This window comes from Heterodontus francisci, chromosome 7 (assembly GCF_036365525.1).
Source record: "Heterodontus francisci isolate sHetFra1 chromosome 7, sHetFra1.hap1, whole genome shotgun sequence".
Classification (NCBI taxonomy): domain Eukaryota; kingdom Metazoa; phylum Chordata; class Chondrichthyes; order Heterodontiformes; family Heterodontidae; genus Heterodontus; species Heterodontus francisci.
Genome location: NC_090377.1, coordinates 17327994 through 17347347, shown reverse-complemented (window position 1 = coordinate 17347347; position 19354 = coordinate 17327994). Strand labels below are relative to the sequence as shown.

Below are 19354 nucleotides of genomic sequence, written 5' to 3'. Positions count from 1 at the left end.
CCTGACTGTTGTTCAGGTCTCGTTGCATATGGACCGCTTCAGTATGAGGAGTTGCAAATGGTACTGAACTTGCAGTGAACATCCCCATTTCTGACCTTATGATGGAGGGATTGTCATTGATGAAGCAGCTGAAGATAGTTGGGCCTAGGACACTACCTTGAGGAACTCCTACAGTAATGCCCTGGGACTAAGATTGGCCTCCAACAACCACAACTATCTTCCTTTGTGCTAGGTATGACTCCAAACAGCAGAGAGATCTCCCCACCACCAAACCACACAATTCTTGATTTCAATGTTGCTCCTTGTCGCCACACAGAATTTTGACTTCAAATTTGCAGCATTTGTGCTCTTTCCCCAGCCACCTGCACCCCCCACCCCCCAATATCTCTTCTGTGGGTTGCAAGCTTTGTGGAAGCCTGTGTTACACCAGGACAAATCTTGGCTGTAAGTGTCCCTTTGCCACCTTTCTCCTGAAAGGAGAGTTTCTAGGAACAGCGAACAGGTGGAAATTAAATGTGGTCTGAAAAACAAGAAATGCTGGAACCACTCAGCAGGTCTGGCAGCATCTGTGGAAAGAGAAGCAGAGTTAACGTTTCGGGTCAGTGACCCTTCTTCGGAGCTTCTGGGTCACTGACCCAAAACGTTAACTCTGCTTCTCTTTCCACAGATGCTGCTAGACCTGCTGAGTGGTTCCAGCATTTCTCGTTTTTATTTCAGATTTCCAGCATCCGCAGTATTTTGCTTTTAATTAAATGTGGTCGTTGGGCTGGGGAAAGAGAAATAGAAAAACTCAAGTAAACATCAATTAGAATAATCCAATTTGGGCAATGCTAGGTTTTAAGCATTTGGAAAAAGCATTAAAATAGTCCTGTGTATTTTTCTTCCCTCAGACTTTCACAGCCTGCATTATTCCTGCACCAATGCTGCCGAGCCAGCAGCAACAGGGAGGGAGGGAATCACAAATGTGACCAAGTATGCGTGTGGCAAAGTGCTCTGTTTCAATTTCCACTCAACAGGCCTACAGAAAAAAAAGTCAGGATTAAAAGAATTCGAAAAAATTGGTATGGAGTGGGCACAAATTCCTACTGACTTCCTCTACGAAAGCAACACCTGAGTAACCACATGCTGTGCAGCCATACTAGTAATCTGGGAAACTAATTCAGACACCTGAACTTTGTCTTTTTTTTTAAGGTGACAGATGTTGCACAGTACATCTTACTTATGGCAGCATTTCTTAACTCCATCTGTGTCCAATTTGGAGGAGAGTAATATTAGCATAAGCAGCTGGAGTTAGATTACAGCACTTCATCCCACTCTCTCTACATTGCCGAAGAAATATCCACAGAATGTGGTCATGGAAACACGTTTTCCCATTTTAAATCAAACCAAACTTAGAAAATTTAAAACTTTTGCATTATTAAAAAAAAAGCAGTCCTTAGGTGATTCCATTCCCGCGTACTGGAGTAAATGCCACACAGGGGCAGAGGAACAGGAGGAGGCCATTCAGCCCCTTGAGCCTGTTCTGCCATTCAAAGAGATCATGACATAACGGACTTAAAATTCCATTGTTAACACTCTCTCCACAGATGCTGCCACACCTGCTGAGTGTTTCCAGCATTTTTTCTGTATTCAAACACGGGAGGATTTAACTCAAAAAACTTACTTAGCTAAAAATCAGGCCCGCTGTTAAATAATGTACAGATTTCATCTTTGCATTATAAGCAAATTAAGACAGACTTCTATTGGCTTCCACAAGCTAGCTCAGCACCAGCCTCCCATTACAGTAGAAAAAGCACTCACCAATACACTTACCACCCACCTGTTCCATAGTGATGGCAACTCTTCCTGCAAGTCAATATTAATTTCCTCAAACACTTTCTGGGCTTTTAAAAATTCTTCTTCTGCCTTTAACACAAAAAACATCCCAAATAAATTAAATCTTCACATCAACTGTCAATTAGAGACAGACTGAAAATCGAAGCCAATTAGTTAATTCACAAACACTGAAGCTTAAATCGCCAGACCACATACCATGTATGTAGGGTGCTGAGTGTTCTGGCATTGTCTATATTTGGACTGTCTACATCTGCCCATATTCCAGAAACTCAAACTGCATTTCCCCAATAATTGCCTCAATCGCCCATTCTCCTCTCCTCCCTTTTTAGTATATGGCTGCTCAGTGAGGTGTTGGATCAGCTGTTCCAGTGACTGCATCACCATCAATCCCAATCCTGTCCACAGCTAACATCCCCACACTTGCTCTGAACCTGGCAAGCACATTATGAGCAAGAACTACAAGACTATTTCTTTTAACCTCCCTGACCCCGAGCCAGCAAGGCCGAATGTTGTACCCTCAATTCATGCACCAGCTGAGATTAACTAAATTGCCACGAAGCATCCATTATCTGCTCTTTGTGGTTCCACACCACATAGCAGTGCTGTCAACTTCAGCGATGTAATCCTAAACTCTTAGCACAGTTTGTTTGCTGGAAAAGGTCAGGGAAAAGCAACCGAAAGCACATCCATATATGGTTTCAATGGGCTCCCGCATCACTGACAGGCTAAGGGTAAATGTTATAGTTGTGTAGATGCCACGTGGAGTGAAAGCAGGGGTATATAAAAAGAATTACCTCCAGGAGGGGTGGGGAAGGACAGAGAAGGAGCTAAAAGGGTTGATGGTTTAAAGACATGGTCGCTTGTTCTGCAAAGGTTTGCAGCGATATCCATCTATTTTGAGTACAGCTTTGTGACTGTGCACCTAATTTGAGAGATTAAATTGGTCACCGTACTGGTTGCCTTCTCAAACTAATCTACAGCCATGAGTTGATAGATTGGGCTTGCTCCCTCAAATGTAGACAGAGGAGAGGGTCATTAGTGAAGCCTGGATGTTGATGTCGAAGTCAAAGCAAACACTCTGATTAGACGCTCACAAGCCCATAGATTCAACCACCACTCAAATGAAAGAAAATGCCCCTTTTCACAAGATACACTGCATACCTGTCGCAACTCCAACCTTGGTTTGTGTACTCAAGGCATCACTATTCAAAATTACTTGTTCTAGGCAACAGTCGAGCATCAGAACTGTCCAGATAGGAGTGATGCTCATAGTTCAAGCCCAAATTCTCATCTATGTCACTCAACCTGCCTAATTGATTTTTTTCCCCAATAATGTAGTTTTTTTTTTAAATTAACTCCTTACAGACTAGATTTCTTTGCTTTAAAAAAAAAAATGATGAGGCTGAGCTAATAGAGCTCAAAATTAAGAAGAGGTTTGATAGGGTAGACGGAGAAAATGTTTCCGCTTGTGGGGGGCCCCAGAACTAGGAGACAAATAAGATAGCAATAAATTCAATAGGGAATTCAGGGGAAATGTCTTTGCCCAGAGAGTGGTTAGAATGAGAAACTCACTGCCACAGGAAGTGATTGAAAAGAATAGTCTAGAAGGAATTAAGAGCAATTCTGATAAACATGAGTGAGAAAGGAATAGAAGGATATGCTGATAAAATTAGATCAAGTAGAGGTGAGAGGAGGCTCATGCAGAGTGTAAACACTGGCATCAGTTTTAGTGCTTTAACCTCTATGCAGTTGCTAGATTTAAAAAGAGAAAAAAAGTTCTCTGGGCCCCAAAGTTGTCTATACTTTCAACTCAATTATTAGTGATACAATTCAGAGGGGCAGCTGTTTTCCAGTTTAGTACAAAATAAAATGTAAACATCTCATGTTACCTCATTTATCCCTCTTCCAATTCTTCACAGATCTAATTTTTATTCAAAGCAAGCTACCTTCTCCTTTCTTTCTAAAAATGAGACTATTGGACAAAACAATCCAGGCCAACACTGCAGTGCCACACTGGGGGAGTGCTACATTTTTGGTGGTGCCAACATTCTGATGAAACATTAAAAGGGAGAGACCCTATTGCTTGTTCAGGTGGACATAATTAAACAAGGATTCAAAAAGGTAGCACGGTATTATTCACAGGTGGGGGGGGTGGGGGAGGAGAAGAGAGACAGAATGGTCTTCCCTGTATCCGGGTGAACATTAAATTTCAACAGGCGCCAGAATAGGTCTCTCATTTGCTGTTCTGTGGGACCTTGCTGTGCACAAACTGACTGCCACATTTCCACCAGCAACCTCCCCCCCCCACATAACAACCAGTGGGAGTCCTACACTGATTTTAAGTGCTTTGGCAATTCCTGAAAAGGCACTATGAATGCAGGTTCTTCTTGGACGGAGGAAGAAAAAAAAATTCTTAGCTTCAGAGGACACAAGTGCAGTCAATAGCTCAATCTGCTTGTACTTAGTGTGCCCGTGGCAACCTAAAAATGCACCAAAGCAGGAAGTGCAGAAAAAAAAATGATATATATATATATCACTTACCGCGACCACTGGAGATCCTCAAGTGCTTTGCAGCCAATGAAATATTTTTGAAGTGTTGACACTGTTGCAATGTAGGAAACATGGCACCAAATATGTGCAAATAGTAATGTGATCATTATGGCTATCAAGGGATAAATACTGGCCAGAACACACGGGAGAAATCCCCTGCTCTTCAAAATAGCACCATGGGATATTTTAGGTCGACCAGAGGGGACAAATGAGACCTTGGTTTATTTACCAACCAAATGCCAGTACCTCCTTCCTCACTGCTGCACTGGAAGGCCAGTTGTTATTTTTGTACTCAAGTGCTGGAGTGGAACTTGAACCACCAACCTTGTGACTTAGAGGCAAGAGTGCTACCAACTGAGACAGGGCTGATACTAAGGGCCATGAATGAACAGATGAAGCAGGTCGAAGTACCTGCTCCAAGCGTAGCTACAAGCTCCCCAATTGCAGAGAAACTGAACTCACTGGCAGGTTTTATTTTAAAATTTCATTTGCATTAATTGGACCTAATTTTTTATTTATTTATTTTTTATTTTTTTTAAGTGAGGGGCAGGGGAAAAATGGGGGCTAGACAGAAAAGCTGCCAATTAAAGTCAAACAGTAGAAGTTTGCAAGAGCAATCAGAAATTGGTAACATTAAGATGTTTCTCCCTCCCCAGCCCCTCATTTACCTGGAGGCTTTTGGCTTCTCAGTTTTAAATTAAAATATGATTCTTTGGCATCCCAGGTATAAACTAACAGAGCTCTTTTTGTCTGCTCCTGAATTATAGGTTCAGGAAGCTCATGCAATTTTACTGGCTTGCAGCCAAGAATCCCAGACACAAAAATTCAATCACCAGTAAACTGATGAGACAGCTTTGGACATTCAGGGCAGCTTGCACTGACAATATTGAGAATTTATAGCACAGAAACAGGCCATTTGGTCTATGCTCCACATGAGCCTCCTCCTACCCCCCCAACCCAAAACATATCCTTCTATTTCTTAGCATAGATGTATTTAAGGGGAAGCTAATAAGTACTTGAAGGGGCTATGTATCTTGACTACTCCCTGTAGTCATGTTTCACATTCTGGGTAGGAACATAGGAACATAGCAGGAACAGGCCATTCAGCCCATCGAGCCTGCCCCACCATTCAATATGATCATGGCTGATCTTCCACTTCAATGCTTCCCCCCCGTCCCCACACTATCCTCATATTCCTTTATGTCATTGGTATTTAGAAATGTCATTCTCTGCTTTAAACATACTCAATGACTGAGCTTCCACAGCCCTCTGGGGTAGAGAATTCCAAAGACTCACAACCCTTTGAGTAAAAAAAAAATTTCTCTTCATCTCGGTCCTAAGCGGCTTCCCCTTATTTTGAAATTGTGCCCCCTAGTTCTAGACTCCCCACTAGGAGAAACATCTTAGCTGCATCTACCCTGTCTATCCCTTTCAATATTTTGTAGGTTTCAATGAGAGCACCTTTCATTCTTCAAAACTCCAAGGAATACAGGCCCAGTTTCCCCAATCTCTCTTCACAGGACAGTTCCGCCATCCCAGGAACAAGTCTGCTGAACCTTCATTGCACTCCCTCTATGGCAACAATATCCTTCCTAAGGTAAGGGGACCAAAACTGCACACAGTACTCCAAGTGCAGTTTAACCAAGCTTCTATACAATTGAAGTAAGACTTCACTACTCCTGTACTCAAATCCTCTGGTGATGAAGGCTAACATACTATTAGCCTTCTTAATTGCTTGCTGCACCTGAAGGTTAACTTTCAGTGACTTATTGACACGGACACCCAGGTCCCTTTGTACATGGGGACTTTTCTAATCTACCATTTTAAAGAAATACTCTGCACATCAGTTCCTTCTACCAAAGTAGGAAACCTCACATTTTTCCACATTATATTCCATCTGCCATGTTCTTGGCCATTCATTAAGTCAGTCCAAATCCCCTTGAAGTAGTTCCTCCTGAATTGCTTATATGATTTATTAGCGACTATATTATGTGGACATGTGGAAACATTTCCTCAGTTTTTAAAAAAAAAAACTTTTCCAGTGCCTTTAATTTTTTTTTGTAATAATGGAGTGCAGAACTGTGCACAGTCCAAGTATGGTCTAGTCACAGGTCTATACAAAGTTTAATAATTTCTCTGCATTTCAATTTTATCACTCCAGAAATGAAATGCATTTTTACAGCCTTAACAATCTGGGCTTTTGGGAAAGATTTAAATAAATCTTTCATTTTAATTTTGCATTTACTGAGTGAGGGATATTGATGCTGGGTAATGGAATACACTCCATTTCAGACACCCAGTGGCAGTGTCAACTGCTGCCAGCACGCGCACAGCAACGTTCCATTTGCTCTGTCCCACCCATATATCACAGACCCAACTTCAAAACAACCAATACATTCCACCCTTTTCCCATACCAACCATCCTCAGGTTAGGGAGCGACCTTGCCAATTAGGGTCAGTTTTGCGCTATAGCTCAATGCCTGCACAAGGCCTTCACAGCCAGGAGACAGATGAGCCATCAATCTGGGCTGGCTTCAAAGCCAATGGCCAGAGATCTAATCCACTGCAGCTTCTAGTTCCCAGCTCACCACATATCTGACTAAAATAGCTCACTGAACAGTAGCAGTTCAGACTGGATATGGTTGTGTGGCTGACCTGTAACCCAGAGGTCTTGACTAAAAGCAGAGAGTTCACGCCCACCGTAGTAGTAATTTTAGAAGTCATTCCATAAAGTAGCCAAGAGGGCGTCAGATGGCCGTAAAAACCCAACTGGTTGACTAATGTCCTTTAAAGGAAGGGAGTCAGTCATCCTTGCCCTACTCTAGTGCCACACCAAAACGCATCTACCTTAAGAACTGAAGATGTCGGAAATATTAAACAAGCCAGGCAGCATCTGTGAAGAGAGTGAAAGAGTTCAATGTTTCAGGTTGGAGCAAAAGGTCATTGACCTGAAAGGTTAACCGTTTCTCTATCTCCAGATGCTCCCTGACCCAAGTACGTACAGCATCTTCGGTTTATAATTTGATTTCCAGCAACCGTAGTATTTTGCTTTTGTGTTACTGCCCTTTAAGTGGCCTAGCAAGTCCTCATTGTGTGAAAACACTACAAATAGCCACAAAGACTCCAGTGCATCAAGAATGCAGCTCACCACCACCTTCTTAGGGCAAGTAAAAATGGATAATAAATGCTGGCCTTGAGGACACCCACATCCACAGAGAGTGTGAATTAAAAAAGTAAATGCTGCTGCAGGACCCAAGTCAGCTAGCACTTTACAATATTTGCTTCTTCGTTTCAACTTTGTAGTTGAACATTTGAATGAAGAACTTGCTCACCAGTTAGTTAGAAGAGCAAAAATATAAAAAAGGTCCCGTAAAACCTCCTCTCTCTACTTGCAATACAACACTTGCCTCTAGTTTGGTAATGGCTGACCCAGCTATGTATGGCCCAGCCATCACTTTCTCCCTCCCCAGAGCAGTTCACATTTGAGGCTGTTCAACAAGTTCATGTGCTCAAAAAGGAAAAAAAGGTGCACACCCAGAACAGAGTCAGTGGCCATTTCTTTAGAGATAAACTCAACAGCAGTTTCCGACCTGGGGATTCAATAGAAGTTGGAGCAAGAAAGGAAAAGTTTATTTTAAAAACTAACTTGCAACTCTGCAGAGTTTACACTTAGCCAGCTGTTGAGATGATCTCAATAAACTCCAATCTCAGGACACAAGTACCAATGAGCTGCACAAAACTGGAGAGCAGGAATCAGCTCATTTTAAGTCTGTTTTCACAAAAAGCCCTTATAATCTACTACCTAATGTAGAGAGCTACACTGCCTGCTGCAGCTTTTTGAAGTGTTCAAGACAGAGACAGAGCTTAAAGCAGTTATCACATCACAAGCACATGGACAGTTAAGCACAGCCACACACGCACCACACCAAGGCAAAAAAAAGGAACAATGTGGTCACCTGATTTCGAAGCAGATTTGACTGGGCAACGATGTGCGCCACAAGTTTTCCCTGGCACCACTGAGGCGCAGCTTTCTCAAGCAACGAGACAGGCTAGGAAGGAAATAAAACAAAAAAAAAAAAAAGCACACAGAAAGATTACAGCGAGAGCTGGTGAGTTGGGGGTAAGGGAATAGAAGGGGAGGGGTGGAATAACATTGTTAATCAACAGCACCGTGCCACAGATATACCAGCTTCTTGTGGTACTTCCCAGCAACAGTTAAAATGAGAGGTCAGCTGCAAAGAACAGTTAATAAGACAGAAGAGCAGTTAGTCACAGCAAGTCATCAATCTCAACAATGCAACGCATGGAAACACTTTAGCACGAGGCAGCAAATTTCAGACTCCCAAATGACCTATAACAGCATGCTGGCAATGTGTGTGGATGAATGAGTGAGGAGCCTCTCAAGTGTTACAAGCAGTCAGGATTGGCTCGGATCGAGGATTTGCATGTAGAGGTTCAACCGCCAGCTACAGGCCCTTGTTATTGTGCTCTTGGTTGACTGAAGGAGGGACAGACAGTTCTGAAGATCTAACATTTGTCAGTACTGAGGATTTTACCTTGTTCACCTTCGTTGCTTTCCATTTCCCTCCTGGTGTTTGATGAGGTGTCCACCAAAACTCACTGTACTAACACTGTCTTTCAGCACACTGTTAACATACCATTTGCCTTTGTTCCATGACCTTCTGGTCAGTTATTCTCTGTGACCTTGTCCTATCAACACCTTCTCTTTTGTTATCACTTGCCCACCCCCTGCTTTACTTGCTTAAAAACCTTTTACATTTCTAATATTTGTCAGTTCTGAAGAAGGGTCACTGACCTGAAATGTTAACTCTGCTTCTCTCCACAGATGCTGCCAGACCTGCTGAGTAGTTCCAGCATTTCTTGTTTTTATTTCATGAGAGTCGGGGTGGCGGGGGTGGAAATAGAGAAGAGTGGCAAGCTCTCCCATACATCCCAACAGTAGATTTAAGAGTAGCCCAGATCTTGAAAGCAACAAGCAACTACTGTACAAGGGAGAGTGCATAAGGAAAAAAAGCCAATAAAACTGCAAATCTAAAAATGAACAAAAAAAAAAAAAAAAGGACCCCTACCCTCTCCTGAAGTTGCTAACCCTTGTTAAGGATAATGTTCCACAAGTGACAATGACTCTCACAGGAATAGCCAGGTATGCACGCAGCAGGGTGGTGGGTATCCTAACCCAGCCAGGACCCCAGCAGAGGGCTGCTGGAAAAAAAAACTACTAGAAGCAAGGAAGCTCTCATCTCTTCCTTCCACCAAACACCCCCCAACTTACCTCCTCCTAGCCCAGTGGCAGAGGTCAACAGTAGCTTCCCCACCACTATTCCAATTAAGAATGGCCATTCACACCAGACCAAATTGATCTGGGACCTTAAAGGTCCACAATCAATCGTCAAGATCCTGAGTTGGCGTTAAAGTGAGGAAAGTTCGGAAGCCTGCAAAGTTGAGTTTACTTTTGAAAGCCCAGTCCCGGTGAGACCCACTGTCAACAAACAAGGGAACAACAATGAACTGCAGCAACACTTTTGGCAGGGACTAAAATAAGGACAAGCAGTCATACAAAATGTTCCAAATAATTTTAAACCCTTGTTACACATAAATGATCACAACTAAGAAAAAAAAAATCACCATTTCAGTGCTGGGGAAGACAACCGAAATATTTCCCTCACACCAAGGCCTTAAAAAAAAACTTCAAAATTTCAGTTTTCAAAGCGAAGACTTGGTGCATTTGAGTGAAAATTAGATTTTGACAGAAAAAAAAAAAAGTGTTGATATTGAGTTTTACATAGCTGGACAAGAGATAAACATGCCAAGACTACCATATGAAGGTTAGTAGCCGCAACAAGTCTCCAACTGTTAAGTGAGTGCTTCTATTTTTTTGTCAAATATGCTTTAAGAGCTGATATTTGAATTGTATCTGGATTTTTTTTTTGAGATTGCTGAACTTTGTGGTTTTGGACTGAGTGAATTGCTCACAGACTGCAAGACACCCGTTTCCAAAAAACTCAGCAGGGGAGTGACAGGCCAAGATTTATGATTGTCATGTGACTTGACTGTTTAAAATGTTTTTCACAATCCAAAAGTGAAACTAAGTCAGCTGCTGTTAGGCCTGCCAGGAGATAAGAAAACCAGACAAGTATTAGTTCTCTGTAAAGAATCTTTGCTCTTGAAAAGATAACATTTGTATGAAGTGATACTGTTGCCATCTGTATTTTAAAAAGTCCTGAATAGTTGCAGAAATCTTGCATAGTTTATTAAAAAAAAGACTGTGCATCAAATGTGTAAGGCCTAAGATGATCCTTGTTGCTACACCCCTGATGGAAGACCTATGTGATGCCTGCTACAGTTGAATTTCTTTTGAACACCTACCCAGACTGTTCATCAACCTTGCCTGGAACATTCTCAGTAGCAGCCAATTATTCAACTTTGGGACACCTTGCCAAACCAAAGGACTCCTTTTCAGACCAAGTTTTTTTATTCACTTGCAACAGCTGGAAACAAAAATCCCTTTTTACTTCCTCCTCTCTTCTTCCCCACCCCCCCCCCCCAAACCACAATTAACCAGTTTTTGAATGTATGGGTATGAGGGTGAGGGAACAAGGAGCTTGAATATATATATATATATATTTACTTCATTATAATAAAACCAAGTCTTAACCAATAAAGAGATAATTTTGTTGTTTATTAAAGAAACTTGGTTGCTGTACTTTATTCTGGGGACAAATAGAGTATTTAATTGGTTAAGTCAGCTGCTGTTAGGCCTGCCAGGAGATAAGAAAACCAGACAAGGATTACCTCTCTGTAAAGAACCTTCGCTCTTGAAAGGATAACATTTGTACGAAGCAGTACTGTTGCCACCTGTATTTTAAGAAGTCCTGAACAGTTCTGAAGGGTCACTGACCTGAAACGTTAACTCTGCTTCTCTCTCCACAGATGCTGCCAGACCTGCTGAGTATTTCCAGTATTTCTTGTTTTTAATTATAGTTAATTGGCTATTTCGGTAAGTGGGAAAATTTATTGATATGCTGTGACCTGTGGAGAAGTGGGACTGAATTAACAGTGCACTCCTCCCACCTCAGTCATACGAAACACTGTCAGCCTCCATCTCCAATGGGGCTGTTGCTGCACTGCACATTTTGGGACTCCCAACTGACAAGACGGTCTCCTGAAGGAGGCTCTTGCACTGCACTGCGTTTGGTAGCCAGAGTTATATTGCCACTTTTGCCTTGATGTGCCCCCACCACTGAAGATCAATTTTTCATTCACAAAAATTAACATTTCTGTAGTTGGGCAGAACTCTTCAGAGATAGTAGAGACGAGAATTTAAAATTTGGAATCCTACACCCCGATTGGCTCACAGTAAGGAATCTGAAGATATTTTGGTTTTCTCCTCTTTCCCAAATGTCCTCCCCCTCCTGAAGATGGGGGCTCATGAAGTATAGTTCCTCCAGTAATTCAGACAAATGAGTCTTTCCCTTGCAAGTATTAACCTTCAGGGACATCAAACACCCCAATTCCATCTTCATCCCAACATCCACACACATGTACCTTGCAGCAGGGATCACTGGATATATCCAGGACAAGAACCTTGGGCTGTTTCCCCACCCTATCAACCCCGCCTCCCACCCACCCCCCCTCACATTTCCCAGCCAGGAGGACTCACTATGCCAAAAAAAAGCAGTTTTGAAAAACTACAAACAGCTCCGTGGGATCTTCCAAATGACATCCTGCCACACCAGCAGTCGAAAGGAGAGTCACCGATAGACTTTAATCCTCTCAACTCCAAGTCACACCTTCCCAGTCAGAAGCACAGTGGACGCAAAGAACACAGACTCAAATACAACCAGGAAAAAGCTGGTGGTCAACAGATGTACCACGAGTTGCAGGCAATAGTTCTTCAAAAATCAAAAAAACAGTCGGGACAAGATTCCACTTCAACATTGCATTCTCATTTTTCTTGCAAAAAATCATGACAAAAAAAAGGAAGTGAATTGGTTATTTAAAAAAGTTTCCTGTTTGGAAGGGGTGGGTGATGAGAGTAGAGAAATAAAATGTATTCAAAACTCCATTTCCTCCAGGGAAGTTCTGCACACAAGGACTGTTCGCTCGCCATCAACAGATGCAGCATGAGTTAGATACACAGTAAAGCTGCCTCCTCACTGTCACACGAAGGGCATGGTTAACAATTGAGACATTTACAAATCACATCCTTTATGCCAAAATGCACTTTCAGCAGTTTCAAGAATGCCTGAAGTACACTTCTAGTAGTCCACTCAGCTCCTCAAGCCTCTTCTGCCATTCACTCATTTATATGATGGTTGATCTGCACTTTAACTCCATCTACCAAGTCTTGAAATTTTCAATTGTCCCCAGCCTCAAAAGCTTTTGAAGGGGGCTAGAGGACCAGATTTCCACTATCCTTTGTATGAAAAAGCATTAGTGGAACGCAGCTTTCAGCATTAATGCAATGCAAACAGGAACAGCATAAAGAAATCAAGGTGGACCGTCTGGTTGATGGGTTACAAAAGCCTTCTCATTCAGACATTCCTTCTTTGCATCACATTGGTCTGTTAGTGGAACTGGTGCAGTGTAGCCACTGTTAGTCATTCCTGATAAATGTTTGAACAAATAAGGCTGAGTAACTTTGAATATTAATACAATGTGGAACTGCAATAGCCTAGCTTAATGACTTCTCCCTAGAGCAGTAAACCAAGTTACTGAGGTTAGAGGATGAGGTGCCGATCAGCCAGGCTTGAAGGGCTGACCTACTCCTATCCCTAGTGCACAAGTTAGATAAACAAGTTAGACAATTTTCATTTACATAGTGCAACATTCCAAGGCACTACACAAGAAAGCAAGTCAGAAGTTGGCAGGTGACAGAGACTGACACCTTGGTGAAAGCAACACTTCAGGTGGAAAAACCACAGAGCTGCCATCTAAGCAGGATGGTTTAGGACTAGAGAGAGTCCATTTTCAGTACGTAACTAAATAGAAATGGAAACACGCCACGTGTATTCTCAGCATTATCCAGCAGTAGCTGTTCTTGGAGTGAAGGGAAATCAAGGAAAGCTTTACTAAACAAATGTGGGACTTTAGAAAAGACCAGCTGACCAATGCAAGAAAAGGATTTCTACTCAAGTTCCAACAGCACCATTACTAGACAACAATTCCATTACCAATATGGCAGATGGCAGCTCAAGTGTCAACCCATTATGTCGATTTAGAAGATCTCCAACAGTCTGTCAATTTGCAATAAGATAATGCAAACAGCAATACACTGGCAATTCAGAGAAAAATAAAATACTGCAGTTCCATCAGGGCAACTCCTAGTGCCTCAGAAACATCACTATACTAGTCATATTGTTCGAAAATTATTTTCCACCCTCCGCTCTGGTAATCATACTAAACATACAAGTAGTGATTCCATCCCTGTGCAATATAATCAGCATAACCTGCGAATTAGCCACTTTTTTTGTACATATTAAATCAGAATTGAGTGAGTATTGGAGAGATGGTGAGCAATTCATGGTAATTTCAAACACATTGAATGTAAGTAAAGGACAGTGTTTCCACTGGCAGGAGGGTTGGTAACCAAAAGAATACAGATTTAAGAATTAGCAAAAGAACCAGAAAGGAGAATTTTTTATTTAAAAATTAAGTTATGATCATCTAGAATGCCCAAAAGGGTGACAGCAGCAAATTCAATAGTAACCTTCAAAGGGGAATTGGATAAATAAAAGGAACAGTTTGCAAGGTTATGGGTAGAGTGTGGTGAGAGTGGGCCCAATTGGATAGCTCACAGCCAGCACAGGCACAATGAACCAAATGACCTCCTTTGATGCTACACAATTCTATGAACATACAGCGCATTTTACCTTGGCTATTTTTACGTCATCTTTCTTTTTTGCACCTTGGAGTGATTCGTAATGATGCCTTGCACTGTCGTAGTCAACAAGCTTCCTTCCACGCTTCGCAATGCGAGTCTACAAGAGAATTTTTTAAATTCAAAAACACACGTCTGTGCAGATAGTAAAAGGAGATTCACAAGATAGATGTTGTTTGTAAAGGTGAATATGCCCAACCCCCCTCTTTCCTGTCTTGAGGCAGTGAAATGTCAAAAAGGTCTTGTCAAATATTGAAGCTGCCAAGTACCACACACTCCTTATTTGGGTATCACTATTTGATATCACACCTACAGCTGTGTATTTCTACCAACAGATGGAAGTTTACAGGCCTCAGATTCCCTTACTGATCACTGGAAACAAAAATTGTTTAATGCTGACAAAAAGTCACAGGATATGCATTATTATTCCCAAAGAAATGTCAAAAACCATCAATATATCAAGCTATAAAATGGCAGAGAGTTATGAAGTCTAATGCTGTGCCTGAAAGGATGGTGGAAGCAGATTTAATGGTAGCATTCAAAGTGGAACTGGATAAATACCTAAAAAGACGAATTTGCAAGATTATGGGTAAAGCATGGGACTAACTGGATTTCATCTTTCAAAGAGCTAACAGGCACTATGGACTGAATAGCCTGCTTCTGCACTGTAGGAGTCTGAACTTAAAACCTTTTTGCAAAATGATTAAGGCTTGTAAATCTATCCTCATGCATCATTCACAAGGCAAATCCAGCCTCTGCAAAGGTTCAATACATTTAGCCAAGGGCCTTTTATAGAGTTTGCAAGTAGCATTTAAGACAATGTCATTTCCTGGGATGCAATTCCTCGCTCACACAAAAGCAAAAGTAGCAAGCCCTGGAAAAGGAAAAAAACTCATGGCCAAGATCCGAATCAAGCAGCACCAAAAGCACAGAATATGTACAGAAACAGAGGACAATGCCAACAGCTCCAAAAGCTTTTCTCCAGAATGAATGAACTAGTCACATTTAACATACTACTAAACTTAAATTATAGAAAGAGTTTTGCATAGGAGGTATATAAATAATGACAATTTCTCAAACTGAAAATAGCACTGCATCCAAGGTGACCAATCAGCAACATAAAATCACCCACTGTATTAATACAAGTCCCTCATCCTGTTCCACCTCTCCAAGATCCTCCTTGTCCACCATCCCTGCAAGCCCCAAGCCTTTCTAAAAAATAAAAAAAGGAACTCAAACTATTTATAGCACAGAAACAGGCCATTTGGCCCAATATGTCTATGCTAGTGCACAGTGCCTTTCATGAACTTGTATGTCGTAAATTGCTTTAGTCATTGAAGTGTGGTCACTGTGGGAATGTTGAAAGCTCCCCTTTGTCCAAGCCACCCAGCTTCCCCTAGATGTGCAGTCTCCTTTTCTTCCCTCAGCCTCACCTCAATCACCATACCCTCCTGCCCCAATGAAGGTTCAACCAGAATATCTGAATTTCATTTGACCCTCCAACCTCATCCTTCCCATTACAAGGAATGACAATAACCTCCATCGCTGCTGTAACAGCTCAAATACACATAGAATCTGCTCCACAAAAACTATTCCCGAGTAACCAACCAACTCCTTTGAAGTACTCCACAGCAACAGAGCAATTAACTGAAGGAAATGTGAAAAATGTTTATCAATAATCAGCCCACACTTGGAATGCTGGCTGCATTTTAAAAGTGAACTGAATGAAACTTGTTCAGTTGTTATCTGAAACTAAAGCAAAGAGAAAAAAAAAGTTTGACTCGTACTTTGATATCTGGAAATTGGCCGAGGTAAGTGTCTAGCGTCAGGAGAGCTTGATCCACCAGCTTCTGGTGATAGTCGGTCCAGAGAAGGTCACCATCCTAAAAGTAAACAAATAGAAGTTATGCAAAAATGAGAAATGTTTGCAAAATCAAATGACTGAACTTCTATGTTAACTCCACTTTCCTATCCCCACATCCCTCAAGTCCTTGGGTGCCCAAAAATTCCTTGATCTCTTGTGAATATGCACAAGAGCTCAGCATGCACATTTCTCTGCACCAGAGAATTCCCAAATTTCACAATCATCTGAATGAAGAAATTTCTCAGTCCTAAATGGCTGACCCCTATTCTGAGACTATGACCCCAAGTTTTAGATTCCCCAACCAAGAGAAACATCTCAGCATCTACTCTGGAAAGCCCCATCAGAATTTTGTGTTTCGATAAGATCACCTCTCATTCTTCTAAATTCCAGTAAAACAGTTGACAAGTAGGTTTCCGCCCACCCCCCACTTATAAAAAGGGAGTCATAATAGGGCAAGAAAGATTAGACAGTCAGAGATAAGATCCTAAAGTAGTTTTACAGTTATCGACTCTGCTACTAAAAAAGAGCCCGAGCCAGCTGTAGTCAGTCATTTTAAGACATAGCTTACTCAGACCAGTTAGTCCCTGATATTTAATTTTCACAGTTGAGTTGGGCTTGTATAGATGGGAGCTGAAGAGAGATACAGCAGAGTTCAAAGCTTCCCTTGACCTGTGAGGCAGCAAGCAGTATTAAAACCAAAAAAAAAAGTCCAACCTCAGAAATTGAATGAATATCTTCTCTGCCGACCCAGTCTGGCTCATAAATTTCTTCCAACAATTCGGACAGCTTCTTGGTGGCTTCGTGCATAGCTTTAAAAGGAAGCAAGTTTTCAATCACATTTTAGCTTAGAACACAAGATCAGAAACAGAAGCAGGAGTAGACTCTTCAGTATGATGATTGATCATCTACCTCAACTCTACCTCCCTGCACTATCCCCATATCATTCATTCCCTTAGAACACAAAAATCTGTCCTGAAAATACTCAACAACTGAGCATCCACAGCTCTTGAGAGGGCTGTGGATCTTTAGATTTATTCCTTCTGGGATGGAGAATTCCAAATCAGTCCTAAATGGCTCAGCCCCTTATTCTGAGGCTAACCTCTAGTTCAAGACTCCCCAGCCAGTGGAAATATCCTCTCAAACAGCTTGACAGAGTGGATGCTAAGAATTTTAAATATTTCAATGAGATCACTACTAATTCTAAATTCCAAAGAATATAGGCCTAGACTACTCAATCTCTCCTCATAAAAGAGTCCCCCTCATGTCAGGACTCAGTCTAGTGAATCTTTATTGCACTCCCTTTAAGCTAAGGAAGGATTAAGCTGCCTAAGAAACCAAAAACAGAGATTTCAGGTCTCACCAAGGCTCTATATAATAGTACCATTTCTTCACTCTTACACTCCAATTCCTTTATAATAAAAAAGGTCAAAATACCATTTGCTTTCCTAATTTCTTGATGTTCCTGCATGTTAAACATTCTACAATTTGTGTACAAGGACACTCCTGTCCCTCAGAATACCAACATTTTCCAGTCTCACCATTTAAAAGCCATTCTGCTTTTCTATTACCAAAGTGGATAACTTCACACTTCCACACATTATATTCCATCTGCCACAATCTCTCTCACTTAACCGGAGATCTGCAACCCATGGCTCCAGAACCGCCAGAGGCTCATTCAGGACTCATGGGGCTCCTAGTCTTGATCCATCAAACCCACTTTTTTAGTAATAAAAGGCTCATTTCTAAAAAAAAAAATCTTTTCATAATTGAATGCACTTGAGAAGGTAACAACTTCCTCAAAAACCTTTTAACATGTTGAAAAACAAGACTGTATTTCATTATTGGTATTTGAGTAACAGCACTGCAGCTCTAAGATATTACATTGACAAAATGTTTTAAAAATGGCTCCTCTGAAGATTACCAACCCAACTTAACCTAATATTCTTAAGAAACTGTCCTCCTCACAGTTTACTTTGCAATTTAAAGTTGCAGTCAATCAAGTCCTTGATATAGGCTGTAAATAGCCAAGATCCAAACATTGACCCTTGCGGTACTGCACTATTGTATAACCTGCCCATTTATTGCTACTGTTAGCCAATCCATGCTATTATCCCCAATCCCAAGAGTCCTAATTTTGTTACTAATGTCTTGTGGGGCACTTTATCAAATGCTTTTTGAAAATTAAAACACACTACAGTGTCATTTACAGGACAGGTGGCCATTTGGCCCATCGTGTCCATGCCAGCTCTCCAAAGAGCAGCATCCAATGGTTTTCCCTGATCCATTTCACTATTTCCATCCTCAAAAATGTTTTGTAAAATACAATTTTCCCCTTCATAAATCTGTGTTGACTCCACCTAATCATACCACATACCCAATAACAAATTTTAACATCTGCCCTACTATTGTATCAGGCTAACTGGCCAATAGTTTCTTTTGCTCTGGTCCTCCTTCCTTGAGTAGCGAGGTATTGGGATCTACTGGGACCATTCTAGAATCCTGGAATTCTAGGGAATTAAGTCCAGGAGATCTGTCGAATTTTAATCCCATTAATTTGACTAGTACTATTTCTTCAAATTCCTCATTCCTGCTAGACTTTCGGTGCCCCATTTCTGGAATGCCTTCATGGAACACAAAAAATGCTAAATATTTAATATCTCTGCCATTTCCTTATTCCCTATTACAATTTATCCAGTCTTTACCTCCAAGGGACCCATGTTTATTCGCTAATCTCTTGCTTTTTATATACCTATAGAAACCTTTACCATCTGTTTCCATGTCGCTTACTAGTCTATCCTCATTCCCCAATTTTTTGGCTCTCTTTTGCTGCATTTAAAATCTTCCCAATCCTCAGGCTTACTACTCCTTTTGGCAACACAAGCCTCTCCCAATCTAATACTTCCTTTAACTTCTCTCTTCAGCCATAGTTAGACCATACTTCCCATGGTGTTTTTTATTCTTCAAATGTATATTTGTTGCAAATTATGAAGCAATTCATATTTTGGGTGAGTGGGTGCACAAGATGGGAAAAACAAAAACATTAAATCTATCAAAAAGCAAGGTGACCTTGTTATCAGTGAGAAAAGCACAATTCAGTAAAGGGTACATGAATATTTCTGCTCCCACTTGGTCAGCAATCTAACAGAAGCAATTAAACAAAAAATGAAAAAATATTCAAATCTTTGTTCTCATTCGGGTTAAGG

The 19354-nt window shown here is 41.2% G+C and overlaps 1 protein-coding gene across 7 annotated transcripts in view; it reads right to left on the bottom strand.

Annotated features, from left to right (window-relative positions):
• Positions 1 to 19354, bottom strand: part of LOC137371879 (myc box-dependent-interacting protein 1) — a 164888-nt gene that overhangs the window by 70715 nt on the left and 74819 nt on the right. For 6 of the 7 annotated variants that reach the window (XM_068034853.1, XM_068034856.1, XM_068034859.1 and 3 more), the window contains 5 exons: positions 16866 to 16960; positions 16075 to 16170; positions 14280 to 14387; positions 8343 to 8435; positions 1820 to 1905 (listed from right to left, as the gene is read on the bottom strand). In XM_068034853.1, the coding sequence (XP_067890954.1) occupies positions 1820 to 1905; positions 8343 to 8435; positions 14280 to 14387; positions 16075 to 16170; positions 16866 to 16960 (478 nt within the window). The remainder of the gene's footprint in view (positions 1 to 1819; positions 1906 to 8342; positions 8436 to 14279; positions 14388 to 16074; positions 16171 to 16865; positions 16961 to 19354) is intronic. The other variant, XM_068034854.1, reaches the window with a different exon arrangement.